Raw genomic sequence first — 14,847 nt, 5'->3', positions numbered from 1 at the left:
GTTGTTCGGATTGATCTTAGAATTTGTTTAAATATTGATAGATGGAGGACGAGACTGATTATGACGGCGATGATTACGGCAATGAGAATGGACCCTCGTCATTGAATATTGATCAACCCGCTGAGGACAACTATATGAGTTTGGATGAATCTTACAGTGGAAACGTAAGTGTGGTGAACGTTGACAAACATGAAAAACGAACAACCGCACGGACGCTTATGTGTTTTTTTTAAATCATGCAAGTACATGACGATGATGATATGGATATAGATGATTCATATGCTGAAAGAGCATTCCAGGTACATTTAAAAATATGTAGGATAAGAAATGACATAATAACTGCATGACTACTTACATGTCTTTTTTTAAATGTCCGTAGATGGATGCAGATGGGGAATAAGAGAGGAATATTGTCGATGATGAAAGTGACCAATGCGACCTTGATGCATCTCATGATGAGAGCTCGAGCAAAGTAAATTTTGAAAATTACTAGATCATGGTTGGCGCGCTTTGCTGCGCCCGTCAATTTTGGCAATAAGATAGTCAGAATTTCTAAAATTAGTCACAAAATACGTTAAATTTGTGGCAAACATATATCACTAATCAAATAGTTGGTTGGATCTTGGTTTTGATTTGTATGATTTGATAGTTGGCCTATTCATTATTTTTCCTTGCCAGGATTTCACCTAAGTTGGAGTGTTGGACATCCTTCCGCATGACACTAAATTATTGAAGCAATATTCACATATTGAACCATGAGAGAACGTGTGTATATAGCTCATACAAAAATGTTTCGGATACAAAAACCAAGTTATGCAGTACCATTTAATGCATAGTTGAAAATTCTCCATAAGCACATGGAAAATGAACTAAAATATCATCCCTTAAGAAGTGTTAGAAATATGATTTTGGCCTACTTTTACGAAGGCATAGAGCCGAAGGACATATTAAAACAATCTGCACACAAGAACTATTCTGCAATATCTGAAAATGAACTCTTTGATACACGCTCTAAATGGTAATTAATCGGTCTAGGAGCAACCCTGACAATAAGAAACTTTTGTTTGTAGTAGTGGTTTGGATTCGTCACAGATTTCTTGTCTTACAAACCAGTGGTATGATTAGGTCCGAACTGATATGAAGTATCTGGGAACAAATAAGAAAACATTATTTCCTCGATATATCTGTCAAAACACACTTCATAATTCATATATGTGACATATACTCTCCAGAAGTTCAACTTACAACATGTATTGTACATTTAGTAATTGTAATCACCAAATAATAAAAATAGGCTGCACCTCGGTCAACATGGCATTTCTCCAAGATTCAAAGATCCCGAAAAGATCATAGCACCTTCAATACAGGTCAATGTCTCAAAAAGGCAAGGGCATACTCAAGTCATTACAAAACCATATTTTTCTGCAGATTGAACGCACTCATAATTTTGTGTAGATTAAACGCAATCATAATTTTGTGCGGATTGAACACATTCAAGGAGTTACCAACCTTGCATAATCAAGTGCTCCAGAACATTGACTTCATCTACAGAAGGGGATCTGTAGCAGATAATATGATCAAAAATCTTCCCATCTTGTATACCCTGCTGCACAAAATAAAAAATACAAGGAATTGAAATACATGATTAATGAAGAATATGTAGCCATGAACCAAGTCTGGAAGCAGTAATCTGATAAAAAAAATATGTTTGATGCCTTTGTAGCAAGTGCATACAGTAAGAGGCTACGGAGCTGATTTGCATGCCAGCATATTGCTAACATGAAACAAGGATTCCATAATTAAAATAGTACAAAGGCTTATATTGTTTAAACTAACATGCCCAGCCCAATGTACTTAGAGATTCAATGTACCAGGGATGGAAACAGCAAATTAACGGGTATAACCTAGAGGGCAGAAAAAAGTTGCTAACCTAGAGGGCAGAAAAAAGTTGCTCCTCATGCGAGTACTCCCTCCGTCCGGAAATACTCGTCGGGAAAATGGATGAATTTAGACGTATTTTAGTTATAGATACATCCAATTTTATCCATTGCTCCGACAAGTATTTTGGGACGGAGGGAGTAGTATTTAGTCCGTACCTCGGGAGATTTGGGCTGTGCAAAGCACCAGTATTTGGTGAGATTAATATCGAGCTGCTCACGACCGAAGGCGTGGCCGACGGAGGAGAAGCTGTGGTGGAGAGGCGATGTGCTGCTGCACCGTCGCTCCTGATCCGCCGACGTTGCTGCCGCCACGCCTCCGCCGCGAGGAGTACCAAACCAAACCCAGATGCCACTGGATCCGGGGTTGGCAGCCTGCTCCAGTGCAGCGAGGGAGAGGGCACTGAACGAAGATCTAACGGCCAGAAATGGTTCAGACGCAGAATCTGACTGATAGCGTGAGAGAGCTCGGTTTAGGTGCGGCTATACTATCCTTAATTAATATATGAAAATATTAAAGTTTTTACCCTACCCATTCGACGGGAACGTCTCCTCCCACTGAATGCGCATTGCCGGAAATCCTGAAATAAATCGAGGAATAAATGCGAGCACCAGGATTTGAACTCTGGTGGATTGGGGATACCACAGTCCCTCTAACCATCCAACCACAGGTTGGTTCACGCTTAGAAGTTAAAGTTGAGGGATAAAGTTATGAGAATGAATAATCTTTCATTATACCATGATACAAAGGCGATTACAAAGTGATGGTTATCAGACGTGACCTATGAGGACACCCTACATTGGACAAGGTGTTTTTTTTACATTCTTGAAATAACCCTAATTTTTGTTAGATGGGCATGCCCATGGTAGGCATTCATGCCAAGTTTGAACTACTTCCGACACCGTATGCACGTTGCGACATGTCCAACCATCTACCAGCCTTTTTCCACCGAGATACTCTAGAAAATGTAAAACTTCACGAAACCCTGAACTTGGCATGATGCCTTGAATTGCTCATACAAAGCCATGAGAAGAATTGAGGTCATTTCAAGGATGCTGAGAAACAACATGCTCTCAGACATCCTTCTATGAGCACGTTGACTTTTTGAACCACGGTCACCCTCCATTGAACACGGGCTATTTTTGACACTTTTGAAATGACCTCAACTTTTGCAAGAAGGTGGGAATGCCCATGGTAGGCATCTATGCTATGTTTGAACGATTTCTGACACCGTATCCAGGTTGCGACACGTCCGGCCATTTATCACACTTTTTGACCAAGAAACTCCGAAAAATGCAAAATTTATATAAACCTAAAACAACTTGGCATGGTGCCTTGAATTGGTCATCCAAACCAATAAAAAAATTGGGGTCATTTGGCGGATGTCGAGAAACAACGTGCATTTCCTAGAGTTTTATTTGTTTCTGGTTACATAATTGTTTCCTTGTTGCCTAAAAAACACGGTTTCCTTCTTCTTTTTTGGAGGGGTAAACATGGTTTCCTTCAATAGGTTGTTTCGCTCAATAACCATTTGACCATTGAATTTTAGAAACATAGATATGAAAAGAGCTTTCCAAATTTGACAAAAGGTCCTGATTTTGAAAGAAGACACATATTTTAAAAAAAACACTAATTGGACAAAATTCACAGAATTTGAAAAAGTTTGCAGGTTCCGCAGAAATGTTTGAACTCACAAATGACCACAAAAAAAAAAAGAAATAAGTTTGCACAACTATTTTTTTTGTGAATTTGAGAAAAAATTTAGGAATTTTGAAAAACTACCCAACTTTGGAAACCAATGATGAATTTGAAAAACATAATGAATTCTACAAAGACGTGTTTGAAATTTAAAAATAAGTTCACTAATTAGAAAAATTCAAAATTTTGAAAAAGATCATAGATTAAATGTTCATAGATTTTTAAGAATTTCATCGATTTTGAAAAGAAATCATGGATTTAGAAATTTTTTAAAAATTAAAAAGAGTTCATGGATTTGAAACAATTTCATGGATTTGAAAAAAGTTCACAAATTTAAGATATTTTTTATGGATTTTGAAAAATGTTCAGTAATTTGAAAAGTTCACGAATTCTTTAAAAAGTTCAAAAATTTTAAGAACTTTGATGGATATGAAAAAAAGGTTCACTGTTCAAAAAAGAATTAAAGAAAGGAAAAGAAAAAGAAAATATAACAAAAAACACAAAAGAAAAACTGAACAAACAAAACCGAAAAAAAGCTAGGCTTGAGAGTTTTTAGCGTTGCATTTGACACAACATAAAGATGGGAAGAAGCACATGGGCACAACAGTTTAGGTGTGCTAGTTGGTTTCTATATTTTCAATTAAACGACGAGGTTCTGAGTTTGAATCGTCAAGTCGCACACTTAATTTTTTTTAAGGCTGAAAAAGGGAGATGGGTCGAGCCGCCGAGGACGGAGCAGGGGGGTTAGAGCATCTCCAGCTGCGCCCCAGAACGGCCTTCCCAGGCGATTTTTTGCGTTGGCGTCGAAAAAACGGCCAAATTGCGTCTCCAGAAGCCCGTTTTCACCGGCCTGGGCCAAAATCAGCGCCGGCGGACCCAGGCCAAACCCGACGCGCCGGGGGGTGCCCTGGGGCGCCGGGGCGAGTGTTTTGGCGCGAAACAGCCGCGAGCCCGCCAAGTCAGCGAGACGGCCGTTTCGTCGACCTCATCGCCTCGGTTCTCGCGGGAATCAATGCGGAGGCTGCCGTGCTGCCGCGCTGGTCAGCCTCCATTGATGCCTCACGGGCGGCGCAGTGAAGCCACCACCGACGCGCGTCCCGCCCGCTCCTGCCACGCGTCCGACCGCATGCTGCACCCCCCTGCCGCCCCGCTTTGGCTATAAAAGGCGCCCACTCCCCGCCGGTGAGCGCCACAACCTCCCTTTGTCCCTCCCGCAAAAGCCTTCTCCTCGCCGGCGAACTCCCCATCACTCCCCTCCCCCGCCGACGAGCGAAACCATGGCGGAGAGATACCCAGGCGACGGCGCAGCGGCGAATGGCTTCGGCCGCCAACACCTCCAGGAGCCGGAGGCGCGCCTTCTGTACAAGGCCGAGTACCCGGCGCCACCCGACATGCGCGTGCCGGGGCGTGGAGACTGAGCGCCGCCGGCGTCCCGGTGCCGCCGGTACTCGAAGGGGCGGCACGGCGGGCGGAGATCGCCCGCATCCGCTCCTCGCTGACGGAGGAGCAGCAGAACGAGCCGAGGTACGCGCCCGACAGCGAAACGCTGTGGACGCTGTACTTCAAGCGCCGCTGCGAGGAGCAGATCACCTCCGTCAACGGCATCATCCCCTGCGGCCACCTCAACTCTGAAGGATGGCGCGAGTGGTGGGGCGTCCCCGGCCGCACACTCGACGCCGTCCTCGACCACATCGAGACCGGCAATGTGCCGCGACTGGAGTACCTGACGCGACCCTCCTTCTCTCGCCGCCGCAGCAGTTCCTGGATGCCGCGGCGAATGGAGCCAGGGTCGTCCTCGTCGTTGGGCTCTGGCTCGCCGGCCCTCCGCCCCGTCAAGCCCGAGCCGGAGGGGACACCGCTCAGGCGTCGCTCTCGCAGCGGCGCCCTCGTCATCAACAAGCCCTAGCCTGCGACGTCACCGATGAGGCGCTCCCTCCGCCTGGTCTGGCCGAAGCCCGAGCCAGACATGCTCCCCGTGAAGCCGGAGCACGCCGGCATGGTGGCCCCCGATGACGAGTCCGCCCTCAAATGGGCGAAGGAGGACTACATCCGCGAGCAGGTGCGCCGCCAGCGTCGGGCGTACCTGGAGACCCAGGCCCGTCGCCGCGCCGAGGAGGGCGGCGTTATCGTCATCGACAGCGACGACGAGGGCGAGGCTGGACCGTCAAGCGCCCCACCACGTGTCGGCGACCCCGGCGAGGGCTGCAGCAGGGACGCCGTAGGTGAGGCGCGCGGCGACGATGACGGCGGCGGCGGCGACTACACCAGCTTCTACAGGCTTCTCGGCATGTAGACACGGCTAGGCTTTTTAGTTCGTTTTTAAGTTATTAGGGGCGTAGTTCATGCATGTTTTTAAGTTTTTATACAAATTTCGACGAAGTATGGCCGAGTTTATGCAAAAGTCGTCGAGTGTGCACAAAATTGAAACGAACTTCGCCGAACCCGCGGCGATCGTGGGCCTGTGACTGGGAGCGAACCGAACCCCAGGAACCAATCTAGCGCCGGTTCGCCCTCATGCCGCTCTTTTTCGTTGCCCTGTGGGGGGCCGAACGGCTGCAGATGCTCTTAGCCCAGGACGGAGTTGGGCGTACGCCATATACGTTCCGACAGTCGACCCAATTTTGTTTCCGAAAATGCTACAACAAAGGACTACATCCTGGCAAATATCTTGATTCTGCATCTGTTGTGGCATTTCAAAAGCAATCGAATAAAAAATGTCTAAGTTGGTGGAGGAAATCCAACACATCTCAAGGTAATTGTTGGAACTTGATCATATAAGGAGGTAAAAGTTGGTTCAATCAAACAATGCACGTGTTAATTGGAATTTCTCTAAGGGTACAAGATGGATGTGTTCACACACACACACACACACATGACACAACACAGACGGTCGTGTGGATTGTTCGGGTCATACCAAAGTGGGTGGGAATTAACAATCACTCCAACAAATGGCCAAATATCTAAGGGCGATTCGCCTCATTTTCTCTAATTAAGTGTCTTTGGGTTGAAAACTGTTAGTTAATTTGAATAAAGGTATTAGGTAAAACTATTTCTTCAGTGGTGGCATTTTAACTTCTTGCCTCGTTCTATAGGAGACAATGGACTCCATCAGCACTTTGGCATATTTGGAGGTGGTGGCATGATCTTAGCTTCTTCTGCCTTGCCGTTCTTCACAATAAACACGGTCTCCATCCCCCACACCATGTGTCGCTCAAAATGGCAATGCATGAACCATACACCTAAATTAACAACCATAGGAACACAATGGTGAAGTTAGAAAAACCCTCACAAAGAGCCATAGAAATGCTGAAAGAGATGCCTTAATAAACACTCACCTGGATTCGCCGCCCGGAAGCGGATTGCGGCCCAACCAGCCTTGGGCACGGAGACCGTGTTCTGGTACGGTGGGTCGTCCAAGTTGTACGTGGCCGGGTCCTTGTGCCTGTCAAAGTTACCAGACCCTCTCCCGACCACGTAGAAGCTGTACCCGTGTAGGTGCATGGGGTGGCTCTCACTGCCGAGGATGGCTGTGTCCTGGAACACCACCTCCACCACGGTGCCGTACACCAGCACCTTCACCCTCGTGTCGCGCGCCGTGAACCTGAGGTCTAGAGGGAGGTCGTCTGAGGTGTAGTTGAAAGCCACCGCCGGGTTGTCGGGGAAGTTTGTCTTCGCGACGCCCAGTAGCACCGAGCTGTAGTAGGCTCCGAGGATGGCCGTGCTGGGCATCTCGAAGCTGATGTTGTTGAGGCTCGCCGCGAGGCTGTTGTTGCGGGGGCCCTTGCACAGCTCGCCGGGCGTGCAGGGGATCTCGTTGACCGTGATGGTTATGAGCATGTGCTCGTCGACGTGCCGGGGCACGTCCACCGGATGCTCCTCGCTGGCGAGGGACTTGAGCTGCACCGAGTATGCCTCCGCCGCCGTGCTGTCGTTGATGGCCGGCAGGACGGGGATGTCCGACATCGCCGTGGCCTGCGGCGCGTCAATGTACTCTAGGACGGCGGTGGTTGTGCTGTTGTCGAAACGGGCGAGCGGGTTGGTCGCATACGGCCTCGCCACCATGTAGTACCTCGTGTGGTTCGAGCGGCCACGGTCAGCGTTGAGCAGCACGGTCTTCGTCTGGCCCGTCCCGATGAAGACATGATCGACTGTGAACGGCTTGGTGTAGGCGGCGTCGGTGCCGACCACCGTGAGGCGGTGCCCGGCGATGGCGAAGAAGAACTCGTTGGTGAGCGCTGCAATGATGATGCGGAGCATGTAGGTGTTGCCATGCTCGACGGGCAGCTTGAAGGCGGTGTCACTGGAGCACGGGAACAGGTCGCCGGGCTGGCCGTTGATGGTGTTGGCGTCCGATGGCTGGAAGTCGCCGCCGCTGCCAAGGGCTTCAGCGAGCATTTGCCCGACATCGCGGTTCCACCACTCCCCTGCACGCAAAAATGTCCACACATTCAAGCCTCACCCCAGGTCCCCAGCAGGCGATCGGAGTTCAAGAAGGAAGGTTTTTTAATTTCGAAAAAAAAATCGGATCTGTTATTTTGAATATTAAGAGCATCTCCGACGAATGCGCTTTATATAAGCGCAGCGCTGAAAAATAAGTGTTTTTTGCGCGCGCTACCGCTCCGCGTGCTCCAACGAAGGCGCAAAAATCGCGCGCACGACATAACTAGTGCAGCGTGCGGGCCAAAACACCATCGCACGACGTTTCTTTGCTGCGACCGCTCTCGCGCGCTAGACACTCGAGCGTCCGCTCGCAACTCCACCAACCCCATCCAGCCGCTGGCGCCGCCGCTGCCCGCGCCACCCCATTTTTTCCCGCGATCGTTCTGGCGCTTCCTCAGCTTATCCCCGCGCCGCCGCTACTTCCTCCGTCCCTCTCTGGTCACCGCCGCCCCTCGCGCGCGGCAATCCTCCGACGAACAGCGCCCGGCCGCCCACTGCCGATCGGCGCCCGCAAGGTGTTCGACAAAATGCCCGCAAGGTATGTATTGCTTCAACTTCACATTTTTTTACATGAATTTAGTGCATGTTGTTTGTAGTTTTTATAGCCTAGTTTAAATTGAGCATTGTAGATGAGTTCGTCATATGATTCTTCCGAAAAAGAATTTGATATGGAAGAGGAGGAGGATCTTGCAATGATCCTAGCTCTGCATATCAATAAAAAACCGAAGCATGATGGTTTGGTTATGGGTCGGCAGCAAATTTGGAGGGATTGGATCGATGCCCACAACAGATTGATCGGCACTATTTTGCGGATAATCCCGTGTACCCCGAGTCATACTTCCGACGCCGGTTTAGGATGAGCACCGAGTTGTTCAGGCGCATTGCAGAGAAACTAACGAGCCATGACCAGTTTTTTCAGCAAAGAAGAAATGCCGCCGGAGAGCTCGGACATAGCACCTTTCAGAAGGCGGCGACCGCTTTGCGTATGTTGGCATACGGTATCCCCGCTGATCTAATTGATGATCACTTGGCCATGGGTGAGAGTCAAGCCATCATGTGTGTCAAGCGCTTCGCAGTCGGAATTGTGCAAGCGTTTGGCCAGGAGTATTTGAGATCTCCCAATGCTGAAGACGCAGCAAGGCTATTGGAGATGAACAAAGCTCGTGGCTTTTCAGGTATGCTTGGCTCAATAGATTGCATGCATTAGAGTTGGAAGAATTGTCCTAAGGCGTGGCATGGGCAATTTCACGGCCAAAAAAGGGGTTTCACTATAATCCTTGAAGCGATGGCCGATCAAGAGACTTGGATTTAGCATGCTTTTTTTGAAATGCCTGGATCTTTGAATGTCATCAACGTTGTCAACCGATCACCACTGATGAATAAGATTGCAAATGATGAACTGCCACCGGTGCAGTTTGTAGCAAATGGCCATACATACAACTATGGGTACTATCTTGCGGATGACATCTACCCACTGAAATATTATGAAATTTTAGAAATTTCACTGAAATTTCGTTGTAAATTTTAACCCAGGGAGCACCAGAGTTTGGGCATGCGAACCTAGGATGATGGGTATCTCCCGGTGCGGCTTCGGGAAGGGGTAGGCGGCCCCGCGCCTGGGGTGGATGACGATGGCGCCGTGCACGGTGGCGCGGTCGAAGTCGCTGTGCGCGTGCCACCACAGCGTGCCCTCCTCCTCGGAGAAGATGATCCGGTAGGTGAATGTGTTCCCGGACTGGATGGGGCATTGCGTTATGTACGCAGGCCCGTCCGACCACGGGTTCCGCGGCTGGTCCACGCCGTGCCTGCACCATGGACAGAGAATTAGTGCCATTGCACTGTGTGGAGAGCTTCATGCAAATGCCAAGTCGTGAAACAAGTACAGTTCGGAAAATTACCAGTGGATGGTGACATTTTGGTCGCCTTGGTTGTGGACGCTGACGAGGACGACGTCGCCCTTGCGCGCGAAGATGGTCGGGCCGGGGAACTCGCCGTTGACGGTGAGGATGGTCTTCTCGATGCAGAGCCTGGTGTAGTTGGCCTCCCTTATCTGCAACAATGGCCGCCGCCGTTTTGTCATACATACAACATCTACTCTTCAGCTAGCTAGCTAATAGTACACCGATCCATTCTTGAGCTGACGGGAAGCAAAATGCATGACACATATGGACACTTACGAAGAAATCGTAGTGGCGGCGCACCCTGCCTGAACCAGAACCTTGAGCAGGGGCAGCAGCTGCCGCAACGGCAAACGTGAAAGCCACACATAGTGACCAAACTAAATGTATCTTCTTGCTGATTGGCATTGCCATTGCCATTGCCGGACTAGGGATCGATCGAGCAAGCAACCACCAGCGGGAGATGGCTAGCTAGCTGGTGTAGGTAGGTAGCAAAGCACTTGAGACGAGTGAAGAATATGCATGCCTGCCATTGGTGGTATTTATACAAAGGGGTCTCGACCATGGATGACAGTTGGGATGACGAACCGGTCGCGCAATTCAGATTCTGCTCTTCCGGCAGCATGAAACATATATAACGCGAACGTGCATCCCGATGACAACGAGCTGTCTCCTTGTCCTTGGAGCCTTCCCTGTGCGGAGACAAGACTTGAGTAAGAATGGGGCTTGAAGTTTGTCAGCGCTCGACCGTGTGCAGTGTGGGGATCAAGAAACGAACCTGGCTAACCTTCAAGGTTTATATATACGTATGTTCCTGCGGAGTTCCCAATCTGTCATAAGTAGCACCGTACTCGTATGTCAAAGGCTCTGAAGAAACGCATGGGCGACATGGACCTTTAAGTGACACGTTACGTCATTCTCCCCCTCACTTATTTCTCACCATCGTCACCGTCGACGACGACCACAACGTCACCAATCTGTCATACGTACCACCGACGACGTTTCCAAGCTCACCGTCGTCGCCGCCGTCTCCGCATGTGTTTGCTTTGCTTCATCCATCTCCTACCAGTCATGCATGGTTGCTTCTTCGCCGCCGGCATCCATGCCATGCATGCCTCTACCAAGCACCACCGGCACCGTACGTCCTCCATACGGACGCGAACGCCAGCTCCATGCATGCCCGGCCGTGTCCCTGCCGGCGAGCACGGCGCCGCAAAAAGAAGAAACATTTTGACGCCTCCGCCCGTCGAGTCCCGCTTCGGTACAACCCCTCAAAAAGTATATTGGGAAGTATGATCATTTCACACGGGGTATAGCATACCCGCCCGCCGCCGTATGCCTGCCCGCGTCGCCATACGCCCTCCCGTGTGTGTCGTACCCGTCGCCCATACGCTAACCAGCGTACGCCGTATGCCATCACCGAATGCCCGCCATGTTGTTGTACACCGCGTTGGTACGTGTGAAAAAAAAAACAGATCAGCGTGTGACCTGCCGACGCCCCCTCGTCGAAACCCTAGCGGCGACGGTCCTTCCAGTCGCCGCATTCCTCTCCGGCATCCCCGTTGCCCTCCACGTCGCCCTGGTCGCCGTCGAAACAACACGACGTGCGTGCCCTGTCGCCTCTCACAGGTGAAACCCTAGTTGTGATCGTCGCTGCAGCCGTCGCCCGGATCACCACCCACCCGTGAATCTTCGTCGCCATGGGCGGCTTGGTACCAGGCCTTTGCCGGCCATCATCATCATGCCGTGAACGCCTGCCTCCGCCGACCATCATCATCACGCCGTGGGTCCCTTCATCCCCGGCCGAAACGGATCCATCTCCCCTCCTCGTCGGCGTCGAAGAGGTCGGTTTGACTCATTGTAGGTCACATTAGGTTACTCACTAAGTAGGTTACTTGTTGAAATGGGATGAATTTTTTTTTATCTATTGACTCACTAAGTAGGTGCTAGTTTAGTGCATAAATTTGTGTGACGTACTGCTAAGCAATTTCATTCCGCATATAATTTAATTATGAAATACTCTAATTGATGAACTGTTTATTTTAGGGTTGATGTTATATGTTGTTCGGATTGATCTTAGAATTTGTTTAAATATTGATAGATGGAGGACGAGACTGATTATGACGGCGATGATTACGGCAATGAGAATGGACCCTCGTCATTGAATATTGATCAACCCGCTGAGGACAACTATATGAGTTTGGATGAATCTTACAGTGGAAACGTAAGTGTGGTGAACGTTGACAAACATGAAAAACGAACAACCGCACGGACGCTTATGTGTTTTTTTTAAATCATGCAAGTACATGACGATGATGATATGGATATAGATGATTCATATGCTGAAAGAGCATTCCAGGTACATTTAAAAATATGTAGGATAAGAAATGACATAATAACTGCATGACTACTTACATGTCTTTTTTTAAATGTCCGTAGATGGATGCAGATGGGGAATAAGAGAGGAATATTGTCGATGATGAAAGTGACCAATGCGACCTTGATGCATCTCATGATGAGAGCTCGAGCAAAGTAAATTTTGAAAATTACTAGATCATGGTTGGCGCGCTTTGCTGCGCCCGTCAATTTTGGCAATAAGATAGTCAGAATTTCTAAAATTAGTCACAAAATACGTTAAATTTGTGGCAAACATATATCACTAATCAAATAGTTGGTTGGATCTTGGTTTTGATTTGTATGATTTGATAGTTGGCCTATTCATTATTTTTCCTTGCCAGGATTTCACCTAAGTTGGAGTGTTGGACATCCTTCCGCATGACACTAAATTATTGAAGCAATATTCACATATTGAACCATGAGAGAACGTGTGTATATAGCTCATACAAAAATGTTTCGGATACAAAAACCAAGTTATGCAGTACCATTTAATGCATAGTTGAAAATTCTCCATAAGCACATGGAAAATGAACTAAAATATCATCCCTTAAGAAGTGTTAGAAATATGATTTTGGCCTACTTTTACGAAGGCATAGAGCCGAAGGACATATTAAAACAATCTGCACACAAGAACTATTCTGCAATATCTGAAAATGAACTCTTTGATACACGCTCTAAATGGTAATTAATCGGTCTAGGAGCAACCCTGACAATAAGAAACTTTTGTTTGTAGTAGTGGTTTGGATTGGTCACAGATTTCTTGTCTTACAAACCAGTGGTATGATTAGGTCCGAACTGATATGAAGTATCTGGGAACAAATAAGAAAACATTATTTCCTCGATATATCTGTCAAAACACACTTCATAATTCATATATGTGACATATACTCTCCAGAAGTTCAACTTACAACATGTATTGTACATTTAGTAATTGTAATCACCAAATAATAAAAATAGGCAGCACCTCGGTCAACATGGCATTTCTCCAAGATTCAAAGATCCCGAAAAGATCATAGCACCTTCAATACAGGTCAATGTCTCAAAAAGGCAAGGGCATACTCAAGTCATTACAAAACCATATTTTTCTGCAGATTGAACGCACTCATAATTTTGTGTAGATTAAACGCAATCATAATTTTGTGCGGATTGAACACATTCAAGGAGTTACCAACCTTGTATAATCAAGTGCTCCAGAACATTGACTTCATCTACAGAAGGGGATCTGTAGCAGATAATATGATCAAAAATCTTCCCATCTTGTATACCCTGCTGCACAAAATAAAAAATACAAGGAATTGAAATACATGATTAATGAAGAATATGTAGCCATGAACCAAGTCTGGAAGCAGTAATCTGATAAAAAAAATATGTTTGATGCCTTTGTAGCAAGTGCATACAGTAAGAGGCTACGGAGCTGATTTGCATGCCAGCATATTGCTAACATGAAACAAGGATTCCATAATTAAAATAGTACAAAGGCTTATATTGTTTAAACTAACATGCCCAGCCCAATGTACTTAGAGATTCAATGTACCAGGGATGGAAACAGCAAATTAACGGGTATAACCTAGAGGGCAGAAAAAAGTTGCTAACCTAGAGGGCAGAAAAAAGTTGCTCCTCATGCGAGTACTCCCTCCGTCCGGAAATACTCGTCGGGAAAATGGATGAATTTAGACGTATTTTAGTTATAGATACATCCAATTTTATCCATTGCTCCGACAAGTATTTTGGGACGGAGGGAGTAGTATTTAGTCCGTACCTCGGGAGATTTGGGCTGTGCAAAGCACCAGTATTTGGTGAGATTAATATCGAGCTGCTCACGACCGAAGGCGTGGCCGACGGAGGAGAAGCTGTGGTGGAGAGGCGATGTGCTGCTGCACCGTCGCTCCTGATCCGCCGACGTTGCTGCCGCCACGCCTCCGCCGCGAGGAGTACCAAACCAAACCCAGATGCCACTGGATCCGGGGTTGGCAGCCTGCTCCAGTGCAGCGAGGGAGAGGGCACTGAACGAAGATCTAACGGCCAGAAATGGTTCAGACGCAGAATCTGACTGATAGCGTGAGAGAGCTCGGTTTAGGTGCGGCTATACTATCCTTAATTAATATATGAAAATATTAAAGTTTTTACCCTACCCATTCGACGGGAACGTCTCCTCCCACTGAATGCGCATTGCCGGAAATCCTGAAATAAATCGAGGAATAAATGCGAGCACCAGGATTTGAACTCTGGTGGATTGGGGATACCACAGTCCCTCTAACCATCCAACCACAGGTTGGTTCACGCTTAGAAGTTAAAGTTGAGGGATAAAGTTATGAGAATGAATAATCTTTCATTATACCATGATACAAAGGCGATTACAAAGTGATGGTTGTCAGACGTGACCTATGAGGACACCCTACATTGGACAAGGTGTTTTTTTTTTACATTCTTGAAATAACCCTAATTTTTGTTAGATGGGCATGCCCATGGTAGGCAT

The 14,847-nt window shown here is 47.6% G+C and overlaps 1 protein-coding gene across 1 annotated transcript; it reads right to left on the bottom strand.

Moving 5' to 3' along the window:
• Positions 1-6,744: 6,744 nt before the first annotated feature.
• LOC119321916 (putative laccase-9) lies at positions 6,745-10,382 on the bottom strand. The gene is made up of 5 exons (XM_037595427.1): positions 10,254-10,382; positions 9,975-10,126; positions 9,637-9,881; positions 6,972-8,060; positions 6,745-6,875 (listed from the first exon to the last, which is right to left on the bottom strand). Exons 1-5 carry the CDS (start codon positions 10,380-10,382, stop codon positions 6,745-6,747), a joined length of 1,746 nt encoding a protein of 581 aa, XP_037451324.1.
• Between the last annotated feature and the right edge of the window lie 4,465 nt (positions 10,383-14,847).

Source organism: Triticum dicoccoides, chromosome 6B, assembly GCF_002162155.2.
Source record: "Triticum dicoccoides isolate Atlit2015 ecotype Zavitan chromosome 6B, WEW_v2.0, whole genome shotgun sequence".
Classification (NCBI taxonomy): domain Eukaryota; kingdom Viridiplantae; phylum Streptophyta; class Magnoliopsida; order Poales; family Poaceae; genus Triticum; species Triticum dicoccoides.
The sequence above is the reverse complement of the archived record's forward strand: the minus strand, read 5'-3'. Positions and strand labels throughout refer to the sequence as shown.